The following is a 22,459-nucleotide window of genomic DNA, read 5'->3' as shown; positions in this document are numbered from 1 at the left end:
GCCATGGCTAATGTATAGCAATGAACAAATATTGAAATTGATTTGAATTTAAAGAATCCATAAAAACCTCTAAGATGGTAAAAATTTAATCTTAATGTTCAGTATGCGCAAAGTAAAAGTAAATTTTTCAAAATTCTTTAGCTACAGTGTTTATTTTTATTGTTCATAACCAGGCTATCTTTGTTCTGGTTCATTTTTAAAAACCAGTCCCATTCTCAGGAGAGAAGAGGACCTCACCGAGGACACCCACCGTCCTTGCATTAGTATCCTCGTTATTTCTGTAGTATTCTTGAATACTGGCACTGGGGTGTAGAAAATTTTTGGAAGCAAAAATCAGCCTCACGGTATGCAAACATGTCAAATGTACATACACATCGAGCAAAAATGCTTCAGCATTTTCTGCACCCCTTAGCTAGCAAACTTCCTTCAATACTTCCGAATGCCTGAGTGTCTTACCTGTGGTGGAGTTGCGTCTAAAAATCTAGGTGCAGGCCCAATGGAACTTTGGCCTGGAGCAGAACAATTGGAAGCACCAGCTGCAGCTGCGGTTGCAAAATTCATACAACGTTGGTTGGCATTTTCATCATCTCGACCCCACATAGACTTCTGTGTTACCTAGGGAAACAATTAAATGCAAAATACTCATACATTTTATGCCTGGTGATGCAAATATCTCTATCTGCTGGGTGCATACGATTTATAAGTGGATCCAATACAACAGACAGGAACCAAGCTAAATTGGAGAAAAAAAAGGTTTTGAGAAGTTTTGAGTTTAACAAGAGGTACACTCTGTCCTGACAGAAATTCCAAGTTGAGAAACAATTTCTGGATGTAAAAAGAAGGTAAGACTTCGTTTTAAAGATTTAGACTTGGGGAAGAATACACTTTTAATTTGTCTTATTCAATCCCAACTTCTATAATTTGGTTCCTACCTACTGATTTCACCTATACAGAAGGTTCCAAAAGTCTCGCTCTCCCCCTACCCTCTAACTTTTGAACTCTCGGAGATAGAAAAACGAAATGTTCGGAATATTTCTATCTCAAAGAGGACTATTTTTTAGTTTAGGATGGTCAAAATTTTTGCCTCTCCCTCGGGGGGGGGGGGGGGGGGGGCAAATTTTTTTTTCAAAAAGGAACCCCTATCTTGTGATACATTATTGGAAAGTAGGTACATTGAAAACTAAGAATTTTGGCGCAAACCGCAGGATCAATATCTTAATCTTTGACCGAGTTATGATAGGTCAAAGGTCAAATTTGACCTATTTTCAAAACATCATAACTCTGGTTCAAATCATTGTAAAGATAAAATGAAACGGGAGTTTTCACCAAATTTTAAGCACTTTTAAGTCAAAATCGCAGAAATCACCTCAAACTAATTTGAAAGGGGGGGGGGGGTCGGACCCCCAAATACTTCAGGTCAAAGGTCATACGATTTTCCCGCGAAATGAGCCAATTTCTCGTAACTTTGCCTCAACATTATCTTAGTAAGTTCAAAATCACTTCAACATTACGTTTCTAAGTCCCTAAATTTCAGCAAAAGTTTAAAAAAAACGAAAATTAAGGCAATTAAGTTTGACCGTTTTTTCTTTAACTTTTGCCGAAATTTGGGGACTTGAAAACGTATTGTTGAAGTGATTTTGAACTTACTGAGATAATGTTGAGGCAAAGTTAGGAGAAATTGGCTCATTTCGCGGGAAAATTGTATGACCTACGAACTGGAGTATTTGGGGGCCCGAACCCCCCACCCCTTTAAAATTAGTTTGAGGTGATTTCTGCGATTTTCACTTAAAATTGCTTTAAATTTGGAGAATTTTTCCGTTTTATTTTTTCTTTACAATAATTTGAACAGGAGTTATGATGTTTTGAGAATACGTCAAATTTGACCTTTGACCCATCATAACTCGGCCAAAGATCAAGATATTGATCTGCGGTTTGCCCCAAAATTCGTAGTTTTCAATGTACTTTCCAATAATGTATCACAAGATAGGGGTTCCTTTTTGAAAAACAAAGGGGGCCCCCCGCCCCCCCTGACCATCCTAAAAAATAGTCCTCTTTGAGATAGAAATATTCCGAAAGTTTCGTTTTTCCATCTGTAATCTTTCAAAAGTTAGAGGGGAGGGAGGACTTTTGGAACACCCTGTGTGCAGTTTCAAACAGGAAGAAGAATTTCGAATAATATCAGCACAGTACAGAGGAATTGCTGCTAATGTCCAAAAATTACCACGGTGGTGTATTTTGGGCTGCCAGCATGGACTTTGGTGGGAATGGAATTTGAAATGCCAAGACCAAAATTCAATCAGGACCCAAGTGTATCTGTAATGCGTCCTCTTGTTTTAACCACGAGTTTCCAAGATAGTCGCCTAGCACTTATTTTTCAATTTTACACGTTGCATGCCACAGTGTTTCGGATGCTTACCGGGCTGCTTAGAGCTTTCCTTTTTAAAATATCATTGAGATGTGCTCATATCCTTCCAAAACTTAGTAATCGTTTGTAAGATTATTTTAGCTTTAAGCCAATGATCGCAAATTGTCTTGCAGAATATCTACAACTCGAAGGATTAGCAACATTCCGTCACTTCCGTTGCACTCTATACAGCATGTAGGAGACAAGGTTGTCATCTTTGACATCAACGACCTATGTGGAGGAGGGCACCCGCAAACCTCCTTCCTTCACTTCCTTTGTTCCCCAAGCAACACGATTGGAAAGAGGATGGTCTTAGGAAAAGGGAGGGGTAGGGTGTTTCTGATTTGTTAAATTTTCGAATTCAAAGAAGGTCCTGGTCTTAAAAGTTGATGTATGGATAGATTAGAAGCCTAGTACAAGGAAAAAAATTAGAAACAATTTATTCCCAGTGCTCAAACGACTTGAGTGACACAGATTGAAATTGGAGGATTTTAGGTAAAATAACACCGTTTCCCTCGGGAAAACGTCACATCACGGCGCCTGAGAACGAAAATTTCGTCCATTCGGTCGTATCTGCGATACAAATGCCGCAAAATACCCGAGAATGGCGCGCGTGACGAGAGACACAGGAAGCAAAACGGGTACGCTTTAGTGCAACGCGCAAGCGTCCTCTGCACTGCTTCCGCTACATGCCGTACGCACGCACCAAGCTTACGCGGGCCCGAAAGTTCCCGTCTGCAACACATCATTTTGAGTTGACTTGGATCCACTATAACGTTAGAAAATAGTTGGAATGTATACAGGGTTATCCAAAAGTCACTGACCACCCCTGTAACTTTTTTCCTAATTGAGATAGAAGTTTGAAACTTTGGCAATGTTCCTCAGTCTGAAGTAGCAACTTTTCGGTCCCCCCAGAATTTTGGGGGGCGGCCCCCCTAAGGGGAGGGGGGGGCAAACTTTTTTTTTCAAACGGCAACCCCCCCCCCTTTGTGATACCTCATTCGAAAGATAGTAAGAAAGAAAATTTTTAGCGCAAACCGCAGGTCAAAATGTTGAGTTTTGATAAAATGGCGGCCGGTCAAAGTTCAAAATGGCGGAAATCTGTCATCTCCGTTGTGTATTGATGGATTGGCGTTAAACTCGAAATCCTACGGTATTTCGAGACGAGAAAATCGATTCTGGTATTGGTTTTCCAGAAAAGTCAGTCTTTTTCAAAATGGCGGCGGTCAAAATGGCGGCCTAGAGCGGGAAGTGGATATTTAGGCTGCTTATCGTTGGATTTGTATGAAACTTTGTATCCGGAGGTATTTCGGCACGAGAAGAACGAATCTTTCATTGGATATCTGAAATTCCAACAAAGAGGTTGTTCCATCCCCCATTAGATTTGGCCCCCTATCAGATATGATCCATCTTTTCAGGAGTGATACAGTAGCATGCGAGACGTTCAAATATGGCGGTCATTTTGACTTAGGCCCCCCCAGAGAGGGGGGGCGGGGGGTCAAAGTCAAAACCTTCAACTGCCTATAACTTTTGAGCGAAAAATCGGATTGAGTTGAACTTTTTTTTAAATGAAAGATCTCAAAAAGATCTATCTGCTGATACCAGAAAAATTGAAAAAAAGTTAAATTTAATGCAAATTTTTAGCAATTTTTCAATTTTTTAGGGGACAAAATTTTCAATATTGTCGTGTTTCGGCACCGCGCAATGACTCTACTAAAACAAAAACCAGGTTTATAGATTCTACACTTAATTTCCTACAAGATGCGAAAAACCGCATCTTGGGGAAACGTTTAGATCGCGAGCTATGGCTCGTCAGAGTTAGCCCCGCGCTGAGCGCGCGCGCCCTACGCTGTTCGCATATCCTCTGCGCGTCTGCCACCGATCCTGTTGCCCCTCCTCCCCCTTCCTAAATGCAAATTAACATTCTACTACCCAGCTTTCGTATAAATCTGCGTTATAGGTACGTGAAAATTTCAGCAAGTTCGTGATTTCCAGTGGAATTGATGCTTTATTTCGCTCCCCCCCCCCCCCCCCAACCCGGCCACTGGCACTGAAGTGTGCCCCTGCCAACAACGAAATCATTTTATATTTCTCAAAGCTATGTGGAGAAAAATCGTGCGAAATATTTTTTTAATTCCTCAGCAGCCTATTATGAATACCCATAATAATGTCCGCCTCTCATGAATGGTAAACGCTCAATACACCGAAAAGTGGTTGGGAGGTGGGATAAAAAATTACCTCAATTCGATCTCGTAGTCACAGGGTGCTACATCAGCAAAAACATGAAACAAGAAAGTTTATATATTTCTTTTTTGCACAATATTTGGAGCACAGTGGCCGGGTTGGGGGGGGGGGGAGCGAAATAAAGCATCAATTCCACTGGAAATCACGAACTTGCTGAAATTTTCACGTACCTATAACGCAGATTTATACGAAAGCTGGGTAGTAGAATGTTAATTTGCATTTAGGAAGGGGGAGGAGGGGCAACAGGATCGGTGGCAGACGCGCAGAGGATATGCGAACAGCGTAGGGCGCGCGCGCTCAGCGCGGGGCTAACTCTGACGAGCCATAGCTCGCGATCTAAACGTTTCCCCAAGATGCGGTTTTTCGCATCTTGTAGGAAATTAAGTGTAGAATCTATAAACCTGTTTTTTGTTTTAGTAGAGTCATTGCGCGGTGCCGAAACACGACAATATTGAAAATTTTGTCCCCTAAAAAATTGAAAAATTGCTAAAAATTTGCATTAAATTTAACTTTTTTTCAATTTTTCTGGTATCAGCAGATAGATCTTTTTGAGATCTTTCATTTAAAAAAAAGTTCAACTCAATCCGATTTTTCGCTCAAAAGTTATAGGCAGTTGAAGGTTTTGACTTTGACCCCCCGCCCCCCCTCTCTGGGGGGCCTAAGTCAAAATGACCGCCATATTTGAACGTCTCGCATGCTACTGTATCACTCCTGAAAAGATGGATCATATCTGATAGGGGGCCAAATCTAATGGGGGATGGAACAACCTCTTTATAATGGCGGCGGAAAAATGGCGAGAAATCAGTTTTACGGCTGGTTACTGATGGATTTGCAAGAAATTCGATATCCTGGTGGTTTTTGGCTCGATAAAAAGGAATCTTTCATTAGATTCTTAAATTACTGATTACTCGATATCGAATTTCATGCAAATCCATCGGTTAACAGCTGTAAAACTGATTTCCCGCCATTTTTTCGCCGCCATTTTGAAATTTGTCGGAATTTCAGATATCCAATGAAAGATTCGTTCTTCTCGTGCCGAAATACCTCCGGATACAAAGTTTCATACAAATCCAACGATAAGCAGCCTAAATATCCACTTCCCGCTCTAGGCCGCCATTTTGAAAAAGACTGACTTTTCTGGAAAACCAATGCCAGAATCGTTTTTCTCGTCTCGAAATACCCTAGGATTCCGAGTTTAACGCCAGTCCATCAATACACAACGGAGATGACAGATTTCCGCCATTTTGAACTTTGACCGTTGTCAAAACTCAACATTTTGACCTGCGGTTTGCACCAAAAATTTTCTTTTTTATTATCTTTGGAATGAGGTATCACAAAGGGGGGGTTGCCGTTTGAACAAAAAAAGTTAGCCCCCGCCCTCCAAAATTCTGGAGGGACCGAAAAGTTGCTACTTCAGACTGAGGAACATTGCCAAAGTTTCAAACTTCTATCTCAATTAGGAAAAAAGTTACAGGGGTGGTCAGTGACTTTTGGATAACCCTGTATGTATGAAAACATCAAAATGACACATTTTCTTAGTAAAATATTGGATACATGCGGGAAAATCAAATTCAACAAAGAAACTAACTTAAAGTTAACTAAATCAAATATTTAACAGCTTACTTTAAAGTTTAAAGCCTCAAATTGTTTGTCAGACTTTTTTTTTTTATTATTGTATGGTTTCATTGACTTTGGCTGCGACTTGTAAGAGATCATGAAAATTGTCTTCAAATGTTGCCCTAAACATCAGTTAAATTGTACGTTCTGGCGGACAGGCGGATTAGGTAACCCTACATAGTGTTTCATGTTGTGAACAAGGACTCTGTTACGATCTGATGAAATATTTTTATCAAAAAATGCTAAGATGACCAAACTTTCACTTACATAGGATGAACCATAAGTGGTTTGATACCTTACTGAGTGCAACACTAGCTGGCTGCATCCTTGTTAAATCTGCGAAACTTATTGAGGTCTGTGATGACCTATAGGTTATCTTCTGGGGCCCCAATGTGACAGGTCCGCCTCAATGTGTACCTACGCCGAAGAATGCTCAGTAATGCCAGACCTCTCCTCAACCATTTCTTTCAACATATGGATTTGCCATTTTCATTTCTAGACTCTGGCCCATCCACATGGTCATTTACTTTCGAAAAATAGATGATCCAGGCACTAGTCTGATCATGCTGAACGCAAAATTAAAATGATTTTAGCGCACAACAGGAGGATAACATCGGAGAACACTGGAGTTCTTGCATGTGTCAGGAGTTGGCGATTTAAGTACAGACTCCTACGTAAAATTTTGCAAGTAACACGATGGCTTTACGGGTTTCCTCTACAACAAACTCCAAAACTGAAAAAAGCTCTCAAAGTTGATGTCTTAATTGGGGATATACGCCACGCTATCCTGAGAGCCCACCTCTGCAGCAAGTCATACTTATCATAGAAAGATGGAGAGCAAATATACTAGGGGTCCGCGAAGCTACGCACTTGCTTCGCTTAACAAAATGAAGCGCGAGGTCGGAAAAAGCAAAGCGAACATTCCGCGGCAACGAACGCCGTAATTCAAATTTTCGCGCTGTTTCGGGATTAATGCCGAATGCCGATGATTGATGGGTGATTCGTCCGCGTGAACCGATTCTTTGCGCATGCACTTGCGGCCGCTTCGCGTTATTTAGCACCTTTTCTTGAGAACTCTGCTTTGTCAGCGTTCATAAGTAAGTATTTTGTACTGAACTCTAACTGTATGAAAACAAATGTTACGAGACTTTTTTACTTTGTGCTCTTGAATAAAAAAAATCAAATTATCTGAAAAGTTTAAATCGTGGTTTTGAAGTTACGTTTACCACAATTTTGTAGGTAATGCTACGTTTTAAATTAAAATAGATAAAAAAAAACAAATTAAAAGGAAAATAAAAAGTAAAAACAGTTTTTATTTTTTATTATTCCGTGATAATTAAAGCCAGGGTTCGCGAGCGGAGGGGAACAAAGGAGAGAAATCGGCCAAATACTGTCCTCGTCGAGCGTAAACCCTCGTCCTCGATGTTTTGGGGAAATCCTCCACGACGCGCCGATGACCCAAAGAGGGATTGGTGCAATACCTCGTCCACGCGTTTCCTCGCGGCGGAGGAATAGACCAAATTCCTCGCCGCGAGGTTTTGGCTCGCTCGAACGGAGCCTCATTCTCGCCGGATTTCCCCAAGACTCACCGCGCCACCCCTACGGCCTATGTCAGGCCCAAAGTTGAGCTCTTGTTATGCCTTTGAGCCGCCGCTAGTCTAGGTGTCCAGGAATTTTCTAGAAAAGCGGGTCCGGCCGCGCATAATTGCCGCTCGTCGATTTTAAGCAGCGCGAAGGTTTCACGTCCAGGAGCCGGAGGTGAATCCCTCATTTGGAGAACTCACACTAACGAGAGTTCGTACCAATGCCTCGGCCACGCGTTCCTTCGCGGCGGAGGAATCACGAATCACCCCAATACCACGTCTTCGAGTTTGCGCACCGGCGAAGTTTTGCAGAGTCCTCCGCTCGCGGCCCTTGATTAAAGCAAAACCAATGACAAAGAACCCCGTACAGAGCATGGGCTCAGCGGCTCTCGATGAAAGTTGATGAAACTTTAATAGATTGTTATAAAGTTCATAATTAAGGGAAAGCCAAAAAATTAGCTCACTTTTACGAGTAGAAGCTGAGATATTCGCGATTGAACCCGGACTATTTTCTGTGCGGCGGAGGTAAATGGGCGCACCGCGTCGCCGTCGCCTTACCTTGCTCGAGCACTTCGGCCAGGAAACCCCCTCTCCCCACCAGGTAACTACGATGTCGCATTGTTTACACTCACAAGGGGAACTTACGGACCTGCCGCCTCCGATTGGGCTGAATTTTTTTTTACAGACTCTATGGACCAATTCTAGAGGTTAAGCTGAGCCGTTTTCCTGAATGCGCAATAGGAAGGGCGTAAAAAATTCCCAAAAGTTGCGTTTTCGGCGTGTGATTTGGTCGTGCGGCGCGTGGCAACACTGAAGCAGCCTCCTGTACCGCTTTATCGGCGTGAAGGTTTCAGCGGAGTCCGGAGCCCTACTGCACACGTACTGGTTCCATGATAGTGATGTCCCGGGTTCGATCCTCGACTTTTTATTTTCCGCATCATCACGTAACATTTTATTTTTAATTCTTCATCCGCATTTATAAATCAAGCAGTTCCGATCACTATCCCCCCCCCCCCTCATTTTACGTACATTTTCCCCCGATATTTATTCACATTGGCAACATATAATCGTATGAAACTTCATTGATATAAATTAATGAATTAAAAAGACGTGAGCCCATGCTCTGTGCGGGGTTCTTTAAAAAAAAAAATCTTAGATCTGCTTGCATCTGAATACAAAATTCTTAAAATTTAGGGGAAAAGGGGGGGGATTTTAATGAATGCATCCTTCACATATTTTCCGGTGTTCAATGAGATTTAACACCGCCGGAAAATTTTAGCTTAAATCGACACCAAGAAATCCAAAATCGGCCCACCCGTGTCCAAAATATCGACCCCTGAAGGCGGGGGACAGAGCCCCTCTTTCAAAAAAATTCAAGTTCGTTAAATTGACGTGGAGACTCGGAAAAATGTGTATTCATGGGTAATCGACCCCGAGGAATCCGAATTTGAGGGTCCCGTTGTCCACAGAGACTTTTCTGATGGGGCCCAGGGGGACTCTGAACTTTCAAATTTAACCGGTGTGGAGGTTGCCCCTGTGCCCCATCAGAAAAGTCTCTGTGGACAACGGGACCCTCAAATTCGGATTCCTCGGGGTCGATTACCCATGAATACACATTTTTCCGAGTCTCCACGTCAATTTAGCGAACTTGAATTTTTTTGAAAGGGGGCTCTGTCCCCCGCCTTCAGGGGTCGGTATTTTGGACACGGGTGGGCCGATTTTGAATTTCTTGGTGTCGATTTAAGCTAAACTTTTCCGTACGTTCTGATTCCGATGAAATAATTTCAAAATTTTGACATTAACCCTGACTTTTGAAGTACGGACCCCCCTTTTACCCCCCAAGGGCCGCCAGGGGGGCTCTGAGATCATGAAATTCGGATTCTTTGGGGTCGATTCCCTACTCAACTCCGCGATCCTGGACTTCGTACGACCCAAATTAACCGAAAAAAAGGCCTGGTACGGTAGGTCTGGGCCACCCTGTATATAGGCTAAAGATAAAGCTTGGCTTGGATGCAGAGGTAAACTGTCAGGATAGCGGGGCAATGGCCTCAACTTAGAGCGTTTTTTTTTCTTTCTATTTTGGGGTTTGATTCAGAGAATTCCAGTGAAACCATCGTGTTTCACGTGGAGTTTTACAAAGGAACCAGTACATCAATCGCCAACTCCTGACACATGAAAGAGCTCTATTTTTATGATCTCTTATAAGTCGTAGCCGAGGTCAACAAACCATACAATAATAAAAGAAAAAAAGGTCTGACAAACATTTTGAGGTTTTAAACTTTAAGTAAGCTGTTAAATATTTGATTTAGTTGATTAACTTTGAATTGGTTTCTTTGTTGAAATTGATTTTCCCATATCTGTATATTTAATATCCTAAGGCTTTTTTTGTCCTCCTTCAGCTTGGACAGTTTGTGCTAATTCGATCTCGGAAACTACTGAACTGATTTGCCTAGGATTTGTTTTAAATGAAAGCTCGTAGGCTCTAGATGTGCCAGCACCCCTTGGTTTTTCGATTTGCGCGACCGATGATGCAAAATTTACCTCGATATGATAACAAAATATTTGCGTCTTTGCCGCTGGACGAGTCATAAGGTTGGGGGACCTCCCACCCTCTGATTTTCCGTTTCCCTCTCCACGTAAACCCATTCCTACCTGCTCACCACACGTATCACCCTCCTACTCTGGCATGGGTCCTATGGCACTATCACTCCCTTCATTATGCCGTCTGACTCGGAACACTTGCTACGCATTTCCTCCGTCGTATTGCTTATAACAGTTCTCGGTTTGTCCAGGTTTCTTATTAGTGCGTCTAGAGTTTTGCTTTCTTGATTTTGTCTTTGGTTTTTTTTTCACATTAAAATTATTTAATTTTGATGAGTATTTTTCAGGGTATAATTTTCCTTTTTACGGCAGCACAGGTTTTATCAATAATTAACTTTTTTACAGCAGCTCGTGTGTTCTTCCTAGAGAATTGGTGATTAATCTTCACCCTTTCGCACCGTTAAATTTTCACAAAGTGTTTTGATTTTCTCTTCTAAGAATGTTTTTTAATTTTCAAGGATGTTTCTTTTTCTAGAAGTAGGTTATCATTATTAGTTTCTTATTCTTTGTTTTTGTATTTATCATTTTGCGTCCGGGGAGTCCTCTAATTGCCTGTAGTAGCAAAATTCGGCTCGCTTCGCGGGGCGAAGCCCTTGGCTAGAGGGCGCAAGCGAGCGTAGCGAGCTGAAGCAGCTAGTATATCCAACATTTTACTAGGAAACTGTGTCTTTTTGATGTTTTTATATACGTACATTCCAACTATTTTTAAACGTTGTAGTGGATCCAAGTCAACTCATAATGCTGTGTTGCAGACGGGAACTTTCGGGCCCGCGTAAGCTTGGTGCGTGCGTACGGCATGTAGCGGAAGCAGTGCAGAGGACGCTTGCGCGTTGCACTAAAGCGTACCCGTTTTGCTTCCTGTGTCTCTCGTCACGCGCGCCATTCTCGGGTATTTTGCGGCTTTTGTATCGCAGATACGACCAAATGGACGAAATTTTCGCTCAAAGGCGCCGTGATGCGGCGTTTTCCCGGGGGAAACGGTGTTATTTTACCTAAACTCCCCCAATTTCAACCTGTGTCACTCAAGTCGTTTGAGCACCGGGAATAAATTGTTTCTAAATTTTTTCCTTGTACTAGGCTTCTAATCTATCCACACATCAATTTTTAAGACCAGGACCTCCTTCGAATTCGAACATTAAAATAAAATATTAGAAACATCCTAGGGAGGGGATCACACAACGCACACGCTACAGGTTGCCTCTGCATCTCCCCACTTCGGTGTCATGATTTTTCATTCTAATTAACTTATAAAATTCACATACTTCGCTTCATCTTTTCATGAATTCCGGCTCATCATCCAATCTCATTTTCCTTATTTTCATTGAAAATTCCCTGACTTTCCAGGGTTGGCCAAAATACCCTACCTTTCCCAGGTTTTCCACAGCTTTTCAAGGACTTGCCACCCTATTATTGGCATAAAATCTGGTGAGAATATACTTGAATTGAAGCTCAGGTTATATGAGAAACAGGGCAGTGCTACTCTCTGTACATGAATTTCGGACCAAACATAGAAGGTAACCCATCTTTGGTTCAAGTTTGCTTAAAATGCAAGACTATATGGTAGAAAATATGGTAGCAAATTTTTTATGGTGTTGCAAGTTCCATCTAAAATCAACTCCCAAGCTCATGGACAGCTTTTGCAGCTGAGACGATAGTAGTGGTAAATCACATAATAGCTGCATTCGTACTGAGTAGCCTGATTTGATTTGATCAAACTAGATGCTAATTTAATTTGTTGCTGGTGACAGAGCACCTAGAATTGAATCAGCAAGTTTACACTCACTTAATTTGGAATTGACTGTAATTTTTACTGTTTGGTGCTGTGATTCCAGGCTCCAAACTCAGGGACTTTAGACTCAATCCTCTCTTGATTCGGTGCTCTACTGGCATTGCTGCATGCTTTTAATTGCTGCTTTGCCTATTGAACTGTGTAAATATGATGAGCAATAAAGCACCTTCCTTAAACTGAATGAAACAGACCCTGCACACCTCTCATGAGGATGTGTACCACGATTGGTATTACATTTTTTTATTGTTTTGAACTCGTCTATGGATGTAAATCAGAAGTCATCCTTGTACCAACTTTCTACAAGCCACTGTTTTGGCACGGGACGCTATTGAAGTTTGGGTAATTTCTAGAGCAGGCCAGCTAAAATAAAAACGCAGTGTGTGTCCGTCTGGTAAGGACAATTGAGTGGGTAAGAGAGAAAGAAAATAATTTGGATGGTAAAAAGAAAAGACGTATGGAATCCAAGATAAGACTGTCACTCGGAGGCTAATCGGTTTTCCTGCTTACGTGATTTACTCTCACTCGACCGACCCGAACCATACTCGAGAACTGTACTACCTTTATTGACGCAAGGAATTGTTGAAAAATTTTTCATGGATTGTGAGAGAGCAATGCTTTGTAAGAAGTTGGCACAATGATGACTTTTGATCAGCATCCATTAACGGTTGATTTAAGACAATAAAAAAATTAAAAATTGATCTTGGTACACATCTTCATAAGAAGGGTGCAGGGTGCTTTGAGGAGTTTCTTTAAAAAAATCGCTACAGTCTGTATTGAATGTTTTCAGTAAAAACACAGATCATTTGAAACAGAGGAGTGCAACAATGTCCCTACATAAAAAATACAGGGTGTCCAGAAGTTAACGTACTTAACTCTCAGGATCGATTTTTCAGCTCAAAATATGACTATTTTTTCCTATACACATATGCCCGAAAACACTTCATAAGTGAGCTATGCGCTTCCAACGTTGCCATTTTCTTTCTTTCAAATTGATATAACTCCTCCTTATTTTGTCGTAAGTAGCTGAAACTTGGTGTAGGGGGGGTATTTTTTAGCGCAGTTCATTTTTTGTACTTTCAAGGACGTATGTCTTTGGGAAATGACGTAATGAGCATTCCTGAATTTCAAAAATGCGATAACTCTTTTGGTAAATGATATTTGGAAAAACGGATTACAACACGTGAAAGAGCGCAAAAAATCAGGGCTCCGAAGTACTGCATACAATTGTCCAGAATTGCGTCATTTCGACGCAACAGAGCTTCGAAAGAGTTTCAGATTTTCGAAGCTCCTTGCTGAGTAGGCAATTTTTGCTGCAGGGACTGTAAGAAAATTGCCTACAGAACAAGGGGCTTCAAAACTCTGAGGGATGATTCCGTCGCGATAGCTTCGGGATTTTCGAAGCCTTTTGCTCCGTAGACAACTTTCTTACAGTCCCTGCAGTAAAAATTTCCTTCTCAGCAAGGAGCTTCGAAAATCTGAAACTCTTTCGAAGCTCTGTTGCGTCGAAATGACGCGTTTTTAGACAATTGCGTTTTCGGGCATATGTGTACAGGAAAACATAGTCACATTTTGAGCCGAAAAATCGATCCTGAGAGTTAAGTACGTTAACTCCTGGACACCCTGTAGAATATGCGCTGAGAAATATAATATGAAGTTCAAGATAGACTTACCTTAGAGAATGAGTCGTTAAAGAGCGAATACTCAGGCGGGCAGCTTAACGATCCTCCTGGAGATGAGCCAGAATTTGTTACCGAGTGTTGAGGAGGGGCTGTTTGAGTTTGCTGTTGCATTGATTGTTGTAATTGCTGCTGGTGTTGTTGTTGTTGTAGTTGGTGTCTATGATGATGATGATGATGATGATGATGATGTTGTTGTTGTTGTTGTTGTTGTTGTTGTTGTTGTTGTTGTTGTTGTTGTTGTTGTGTTGCAACTGTTGCTGTTGCAAATTATGCATCTGCTGTTGCTGCAGCAATACCTGTTGATGCTGCTGTTGTATTGGTTGTGGTTGCTGTACAATCTGTTGTTGATGATGTTGTACCTGTTGCTGTACTGCCGGCTGCTGTCCCTGTTGCTGCACTACCGGCTGCTGCCCCTGTTGCTGTAATGCCTGTTGCTGCCCCTGTTGTTGAACTGCCTGCTGCTGTCCCTGTTGCTGCACTGCCTGCTGTTGCCTCAGCTGCTGCTTAGCTTGTTGCTGTTGAGCAAGCTGGGGCTGTTGTGGTGGTAGGACAGGCATCGGTGTCACCAAAGATATGGGCCTGCCAATTCCTGGCACCGTTTTAGAGGATGTTGTGCTAGGTGGAATGGAAGGTTGAGATTTTGGCACTTGGGAGTTGGAAGTCACCGGTATCACAGAGTTTGAACGAGCATTAGGTTCTGATGAAAGCTTGGCAGCAAAGGTCGTAGTGACAGTGGTTTGAGTATGGGTTGCTGTTGTTTTGGTTGTTCGGCCACTAGAAATTATAGCAGTGGTATAAAGCATAGTAGTTTTAGTGTTTGATGCAGTCACACAGTCTGCATTTCTCTTCTCAGCGCCTGTAAAAATACATCTTCTATCAATTTTACGAGAAAAATGAGACCAATTGATACATTTATTATATTTTAATGTAAAATTATTGAGTGAGATTTGAGAGCTATATTATGAAAGGTTTAATTCAAAAACCTTCACTAGTACACCTGGATGGATCTGACCCCACCTGAAGGGACGTTTAATACAGTAACGAAATAATTATTATCCAATATCATTATAACAGTATCATTAATATAAACTTTGAAGGATTCAGACTTTCAGCGATTCTACCTTTTTCTATTTCACTCGAGGGGAAGTGTCCCCTCCCCGCCTCTCTTCCCCACCCGGTGACTGACGCTGCGCTGTGCTGAACGGTTCAGCCTGAACCTTTCCCCTACGTCTGAACGTTCCCCACTCCTCTGTCAATCGAACCATGCCACCGCTTACGCATTGTCGCTCGCCCACCCAGGTACCAGGGTACCTAGCGGCCACGGTCAGTTGATGATAAATCTCCCTCATGCTCCCACGCAGCTACGCATAGATTACGCCAGCGAATTATTTTCCGAATAATTAGAATTTCTTTGATAGTAATTTTCTTTATTTATTTGACTGTACATTTTCTCTGCTTTACTGTGTTTTTCTTAAATCTGTTTTTATTTTATCTTGCTAATGCTCACACGCAGCTGAGCTCATATTACCATAGTGGAGTCGTTTTCTTTGTTATTTTTCTTTATTTTTTCTCTGTTATACTGTGCTTTTCTTGAATCTCTTCTGCGTTTCTCTGTCTTTTCATTTCCTTTCTGTCCTAATATTTCTTTTCCTATCCTTTGTTCTCTGAGGATATATTTGATAAAATAAGCATGAATCCAGCTTCAATTGATGAAGTATTGCAGGACGTGTTGTCTGGCGACACAATTAATTTGTTTTTTGACATTGTGCGTCATAAGACGAACTCCCGACCTGTCAATGTAAGTTTAATGGGTCTGTGGGATTTCATATATAGGCCCAGCTCAATTGAATAACGGCAAATTTATTCAAATTTTGAGTTGCAGGCCCACCGTGAATATAAATGAAATTTCCCTCTGGGTAACTTTTTATTATTTTAATGACACTGTAAAAAGGGGAAATTTATATTGATACTTATCATTTAAGCGCAACTAAAATTTCAGTAATTTTTTTCCGAAAAGTAAAAAAAAAAAAAAAAGGAAAAAAAAAAAGGTAGCTAAAGATGGTTCCTCATTTTCTCGTGGTGTTGGCTGTTTCTGCTAAGTGGGAACCGTCCATTTCAAGATACAGTCTATCTCTTGCCCCGTCATTATTATTCTACAAGTTAATTAATTGTGGAGGGAAAATGTAACAATGTTTCTATGAAATCTTCATAATAAAGTGATGAAAAATTCGCAACCACTACAAAATCGGCTCGCGAAGCGAGTCGAATGTCCAGGGGGCGCAGCCCCCCGGCTAGACGTGCCGGGCGCGCAAAGCGCGCCCAGAACGGCTAGTAAGATAAATAATCAGATGAAATCAGGATATTCTAGAGGAGGCTATAATGTATCAGGTGATTTTAGGTTAGGTAACACAATTTTAAGGGTACAATTGTATAAAAACAATCCAGTATAGTGTGTGTTTGATGAATCATTCAGTATTTGTTGCCTAAAAAAACCCTGGTGCTAATATTTTTTTTTTTATTATTATTATTATTTACTTATTTTCGTAATTACACATATTGAATTACAACTTATATTACTAGACCTTACAAGTCTTTACAAATTTTCCTTTAAGCCTAATATAATAATATAGAAATAAACACCGCTTTATGGATTAAATTAATGAGAATGATAATGAAAGATGAACAAATGAGATAGAAGTAAAATCCTGTAAAAAGCGGGAGAAAAACTGACTAATATTAACTATAATTATTCCTAGAACTAGATTCTAGAAAATTTTATTTTTAATTTTATAACTATGCTTTCGCCCTGTCAGTCAACTAAGACTGATAGGGGCCAGAGGCACGAGCCTAACACCGACGGAAATGAGCCGTGCTCAACTCATGTGGTTTGCGTCTTTTTAACCACCGGGTCTCAGAGCCCCAATCCAAAAGCGCTATTGCTTCGGGATTGGGGTGACTGCCCAGTCTCTCTTCATAGCTATTGTACGTACGTGAGATGTACATGTCCATTTCTTCGATCCCAAGCTCATCTCTAATATCGATGTTACGCTCGTACCACCTGGCCCCTGCCATTTGTCTGAGTATTTTATTTTGAATTGTCTCAATAATTTTGAGATTAGAACTGGCGGGGTGCTAATATGAGAGTATTAACTTATATTAACTTACCGGTAGCTACTTGTCTTGGAGAGGCTGGAGTTGTGGGGAGGGGCGATGAGGAAACTAAGTTTCGTGACCCAGTAAGAGTGGTTGAGGAAGATACATTTAAAACTGGAAGATGAAAGATGGGAACAAAATTAGTCAAAGCCGGCCAAAAGCCAAAGGGCTGTGCAAATTTCTTACTATATTATAAAATCCTAAGCCCTAAAATTGTCGAGATCTGTTCTGCCCTGTCCAGAAGTTACCGTTAGGACGAGAGTATGGAAATTTTACAGAGTTGTGACACCTTCTGTGTTATAGGACGGCACGATCTCCTTTTTTCGAATTTTTCATTTTTAGCCGAGTAATTGCGAAAAATCTGCAAATCTATTTCTGCCTATTTCGTGACTAATATTGATCCGATGAACTTGAAATTCGTCATGATGAAGGGGCGAGCTGAAATGGTTATGCTGAAGCTTTTTGTCCATAAAATGCTTACAAATGGTCGAGTTATCGCGAAAGATCTAAATAATTCACCGTGTCTATGTCAAGGTGTACAGAGCATACCATTGAAGTCTCAACATAGACCTTCCTACACACTGATGCAGCCTTATACGCACACGTGCACCTAGAAGCCCGATTTTTGAAATTTTCACCCATACGAGAGTAATTGCCTTTTTTCCAAAGAAACTCATTCGAAATCGGCCATTTCCAACCTCGGCCAAATCTTTGTAATATTTTCAGGGGTGATAGAGGACCACTTCCCGAGTCCAAAACACTGACGATTTTTGAATTTGGATAATTAGGGCGGGAGGGGGAGGGAGTTAAAGTTAAAACTTTAAACTGGCATATCTCGTGAACGGTTTGTCGCAGAGAGGTGATCTGGGTCTCAAAATTTAGAGAAAGTTATCAGATTTCAGCTGCTGTTCACGAAATTGGTCCATTTTGAAATTTTCATCCATTGTTACCACGTTGCCGTAGCTCAAAATTTCAATTTTTTACGTTTTGAGCCATTGCGTTGAAAGGAACGCACGAAAAATTACAAAACTATTATTTTTTGAAAGTAGACCGTCTAAGCTTTAAAACAATCCAAATTTAAAAATCGTCAGTGTTTTGGACTCGGGAAGTGGTCCTCTATCACCCCTGAAAATATTACAAAGTTTTGGCCCAGGTTGGAAATGGCCGATTTTAAATAAGGTCCTTTGCGAAACTGGGACAAATAATGTGGTTGTCAGATTGCGCAGAAATAACACGGTTTCTCTTTAAAGACAAATGAGCGTTTTCGATATTTTTTGGGACAGACGGCAGCGTCCTAAAAGACCCATAAAACTCTCGCGCGACGGTATACGAGCCGAGAGGGTCGCCCTCGCCCGGGCCCTTCTTCTTTCCAAGCCAGCCATCTTCCGCGGCACTTTAAGTGTTAAGACGATTTCAAATACTGCGAAATGAGTGCGCCCGTAAAAACGAAGCTTCAATCGCATAGTTTCATTCAAACGCGCATGAATGAAAATGCGGGAATTAATCGTAGAATTGAACGTACTTCTACCAAACGGAACTGTGTTCATTATGACGTGAGCCCTGCTACAAATCTATACTACAAGCTCCGAGACCTCCTAATTTTGCTTAACCGGTAACGCTTAGTTCCAGCGTTCTACCAGGCCGATTTTCACGATTTTTGTGGATATCGACGGGCAGTTGTCTCTAGATGAGTCCGCTCTATTTAGATTTTCAAAATATGATCCAGGTTTTTTTATATTACTTGGTAAAAGTGCGAATTTTTCCATTTAAACAATGTAAATCTATGTTCTTTGTCATAGTTCGTTTGATCGTTCTATCGGGCTGATTTTCATGATTTTTGCGGTTATCAACAGGTGATAGGCCCTAAATGAGCCCGCTCTAATCCGATTTTGGAAATAGGACCCAGGTTTTTTTCCAATTAAGTTATAAAAGTGAGCGAATTTACAGAATCCTCCGCAACCTGCTGCCGCTATGCTCAGAAGGTTGCGCAGAGGTTGAAGAGGTTACGCAGTGGCTGAGTAGCCTGCGCATCAGCTCTACTTATCAACACAAGATTCGCCCCTGACTCCTTAAGATGCGCGGTGGCCGAGTCGTCTAAGATGTCGGAAGCGCCCGCATGTTTCAAGATGTGGGTTCGATTCCCGACTCCTCAGCTAATGAGCTTGTTCAGTAATTCGTAATTCTTGCATTTTTGGAAACTAGAGAGTGCACATAGTTCACAGGAATTTTCTCCGATTTTTTTGAGCAATATTAACCCACGAAATACGAGTCCAAAAGTCCGTATTTTGGGCTCCCATTTAAACGCGCGCCGCTTGGGCCATCTTAAAATGGCGCCCATTCTATCCGTCCGGCGATGGCCACGCTTTTAACCTAGCATGCCGGCGAGGTACCTCTGCATGCCTCTGCCGCGTGTGGGTCGTAAACAAACGAAGATAGATAACACCGAGGATCCAAACAACTCGAAATCTCTTAATTTTAATTAATTTAAATCCATTTACGACTTCAACTAAGTATTTGGCGATAATATTCATCGTATTTTACAACCTGAAGCCACGGCCTATCGGCTCATTTCAAGGTGCATTCTGAAAATCAGTTTTACAAGTCCAATGTCCAAACCCAGACTTTCTTCTTTTACTATTTTTTGACCATTCTCTTTTCATTTTCGCCTCAAATCAAATGTTTTGCAGTTTCTTTGTCTTAAGTATGTGGTCCTGAATTCATTCAAGAGTTAGAAGTTCACCATTTATTTACGAGGGTCATCCAAAAAGTAAGTTTCCCTACCTTGTATCTTCCGAACAAAAAGAGATAAATTAAATCAATAAAAACGTACACATTTGGCATACTCTAAGCTTTAAAACAAGCTCAAGTTTTTGAAAATCGGTCGAGGAATTCGCGAGGAAACTCAGTTTTACTGAGACGACCTCCTGTCGTCGCGTGCCCACCTCCGAGGTCAGGATGCGCGGAGAGTCGCTTACTTCAGACTCGGCTTATCGCCTCTAAACATCAAATCAAAAAGGAATTTAAAAGATTTTATCAAGTAGGCCTTACCTTACTTTTTGAGATAGTCTCCGCAACTTTTTTGACATTTCTGGTATCATCACAGCAGCTTTTTCATGCCTTTCGCGTAGAGGGTCTCGTCTTGGCTCCAAAACCAGTCATTGCCAGCGCTCTGCAGCTCTAAATCGGTTGGAAGTCGCTTTCCACAGTGGGAGTTTTTCATCTCAGGAATAGACGAAAGTCTCCTGAGGCTAAATTATGAGAGTGCGGAGGATTGGGGAAACATTTTACCACGGAAAGCAACTGATTTGGAAGTGCAAATCGCTGGCAATGACTGGTTTTGGAGCCAAGACGAGACCCTCTACGCGGAAGGCATGAAAAAGCTGCTGTGATGATACCAGAAATGTCAAAAAAGATGCGGAGACTATCTCAAAAAGTAAGGTAAGGCCTACTTAATAAAATCTTTTAAGTTTTGATGTTTAGAGGCGATAAGCCGAGTCTGAAGTAAACGACTCTCCGCGCATCCTGACCTCGGAGGTGGGCACGCCACGACAGGAGGTCGTCTCAGTAAAACTGAGTTTTCTCGCGAATTCCTCGACCGATTTTCAAAAACTTGAGCTTGTTTTAAAGCTTAGAGTATGCCAAATGTGTACATTTTTATTGATTTAATTTATCTCTTTTTGTTCGGAAGATACAAGGTAGGGAAACTTACTTTGTGGATGACCCTCGTAGTATTATAGCCTTTTGACCTCTCAAGCTTCACTGATATAATCTCATGTAGTTCGAGGTTTCTTTGGCCCAAACCAAGTGATTACACATCTGATGTGTGTCTTATGGCTCTTCAAATTCGCAGTAGAACTAAATCAAAGATTACAGTTACTTAATCCAGTTCTGCTCTCTTCTTCAATGTTTGTCATAAGTGTTTGTTCGTGTCTGTTCTTTGTAAGTGACCACTGTAGTGCATATACACAGTTATGCTATCGGTACAGGTATTATTTCTTGTTTTCTACGGTCAGGACTTTCTCTTAAGCGCAATAATTTACCAAAGAAATTCACCTAGTTGCGTAAATAATTTGGTGTATAGATATTCTGTTAATATCTCCTTGCGGTGATGCAAAGTTTCTGAGATCTGTCGTAAGTGGGTTTTGCATTTAGACGGTCACTCTTGTCTGATAAAATTACTGCTCTAACAGCTTCAAATTTATACTTTGATCTATGATTCATTACTAAATGACACTCGTGCGGTGTCATTTATATTTAATCAGTTCAAAGCTATTTCAACGATGAATCATCAAAAGTCTGATCGAAGAAGGAATTTTCTGGTGAATGCTGCGGCTGAACCGACGTTACAACTTAATTTTCAAAAGCATCAAGTTATAAAAATTTATCAGGAAGTGGTAATGGTAAGTGGAAATCATGTTAGTGCTCGCTTCTTTCATAAGCAAATTGTGCGCTCAAAATTTCAAAATCTACTCACCTGCATGTATATTTGAAGAGGAATACGACATTATATGTAGCATGCTATACTTCATCTATAAATAATACGTAAATTTAACGCGAGATTAAATGGGAGCCCAAAATACAGACTTTTGGACTCGTATTTTGTGGGTTAATGTTGCTCAAAAAAATCGGAGAAAATTCCTGTGAACTATGTGCACTCTCAAGTTTCCAAAAATGCAAGAAATACGAATTACTGAACAAGCTTATTATGACCTGATTATCATTGTTCGTTGTTCTACTGCAATGTTTCATCAATCAGTCATTGCAGAACGCATTATTTTGACTTCAAACATTTTTTTTTCTTTATTCATCAAAAACAAAAATCATTTCATTATAAAAGTAAAGTATACCTCATATCGTAATTTTTCAGGGGAAAAATAGACCAACATTGATAGGAGGGTAAAAATAGGGCCGCCCATTGATGGCGCGGAGCCCCTTCAGGGGGTTGGGCTGCATAGCAGCCAGGGGGCACAGCCCCCTAGTAACTGTAACTGTATAAAACCTTCAGTCTGCACCCTTTTAACTGAATGAAACTTGGCTTGATTTATTTTCAGAGAAGCTACATAGTTAATCATAAAATCCCTGAGCATATCATGCTAGACTAAGATAAGTTTAAAACAAGTCATGAGATATGTCATTTCATAAAGTAAATTTTTTAATTTCTGTCATTAGGCCATTGGGCACTTGGGAGTTTCTTGGGAAAAATTCCTTGGAAAATATTACGTTGACTGACTCATGCTATTTTGAATGCTGAATCTGAATATTGCATTGACGTGAAGATGCAAAGATATTTCCACAGCAAACGCCGCCACTTGGGAATAATTGCACAAAGATGACCCGAAATTCCGTTTTAGAAAAAAAAAAAAAAATCTTGCTTTCTTATGATTTTTCA

The 22,459-nt window shown here is 41.0% G+C and overlaps 1 protein-coding gene across 2 annotated transcripts in view; it reads right to left on the bottom strand.

The window, feature by feature from the left end:
• Positions 1–454: 454 nt before the first annotated feature.
• The window catches only part of mask (multiple ankyrin repeats single KH domain), a 154,367-nt gene continuing 132,362 nt past the window's right edge, over positions 455–22,459 (bottom strand). The window contains exons 32-34 of one of the 2 annotated variants that reach the window (XR_011899182.1): positions 17,083–17,184; positions 13,909–14,773; positions 455–615 (exon numbers count right to left, since the gene is read on the bottom strand). Coding sequence is in view for 1 of the 2 variants with exons in the window: in XM_072296328.1 (XP_072152429.1) it covers positions 13,986–14,773; positions 17,083–17,184 (890 nt within the window). In the remaining variant the exon portion in view is untranslated. Of the gene's footprint in view, positions 616–13,904; positions 14,774–17,082; positions 17,185–22,459 lie in introns of those variants that run through there. The other variant, XM_072296328.1, reaches the window with a different exon arrangement.

The sequence above is a fragment of the Bemisia tabaci genome, chromosome 2 (genome assembly GCF_918797505.1).
Source record: "Bemisia tabaci chromosome 2, PGI_BMITA_v3".
Classification (NCBI taxonomy): Eukaryota; Metazoa; Arthropoda; class Insecta; order Hemiptera; family Aleyrodidae; genus Bemisia; species Bemisia tabaci.
The sequence above is the reverse complement of the archived record's forward strand: the minus strand, read 5'-3'. Positions and strand labels throughout refer to the sequence as shown.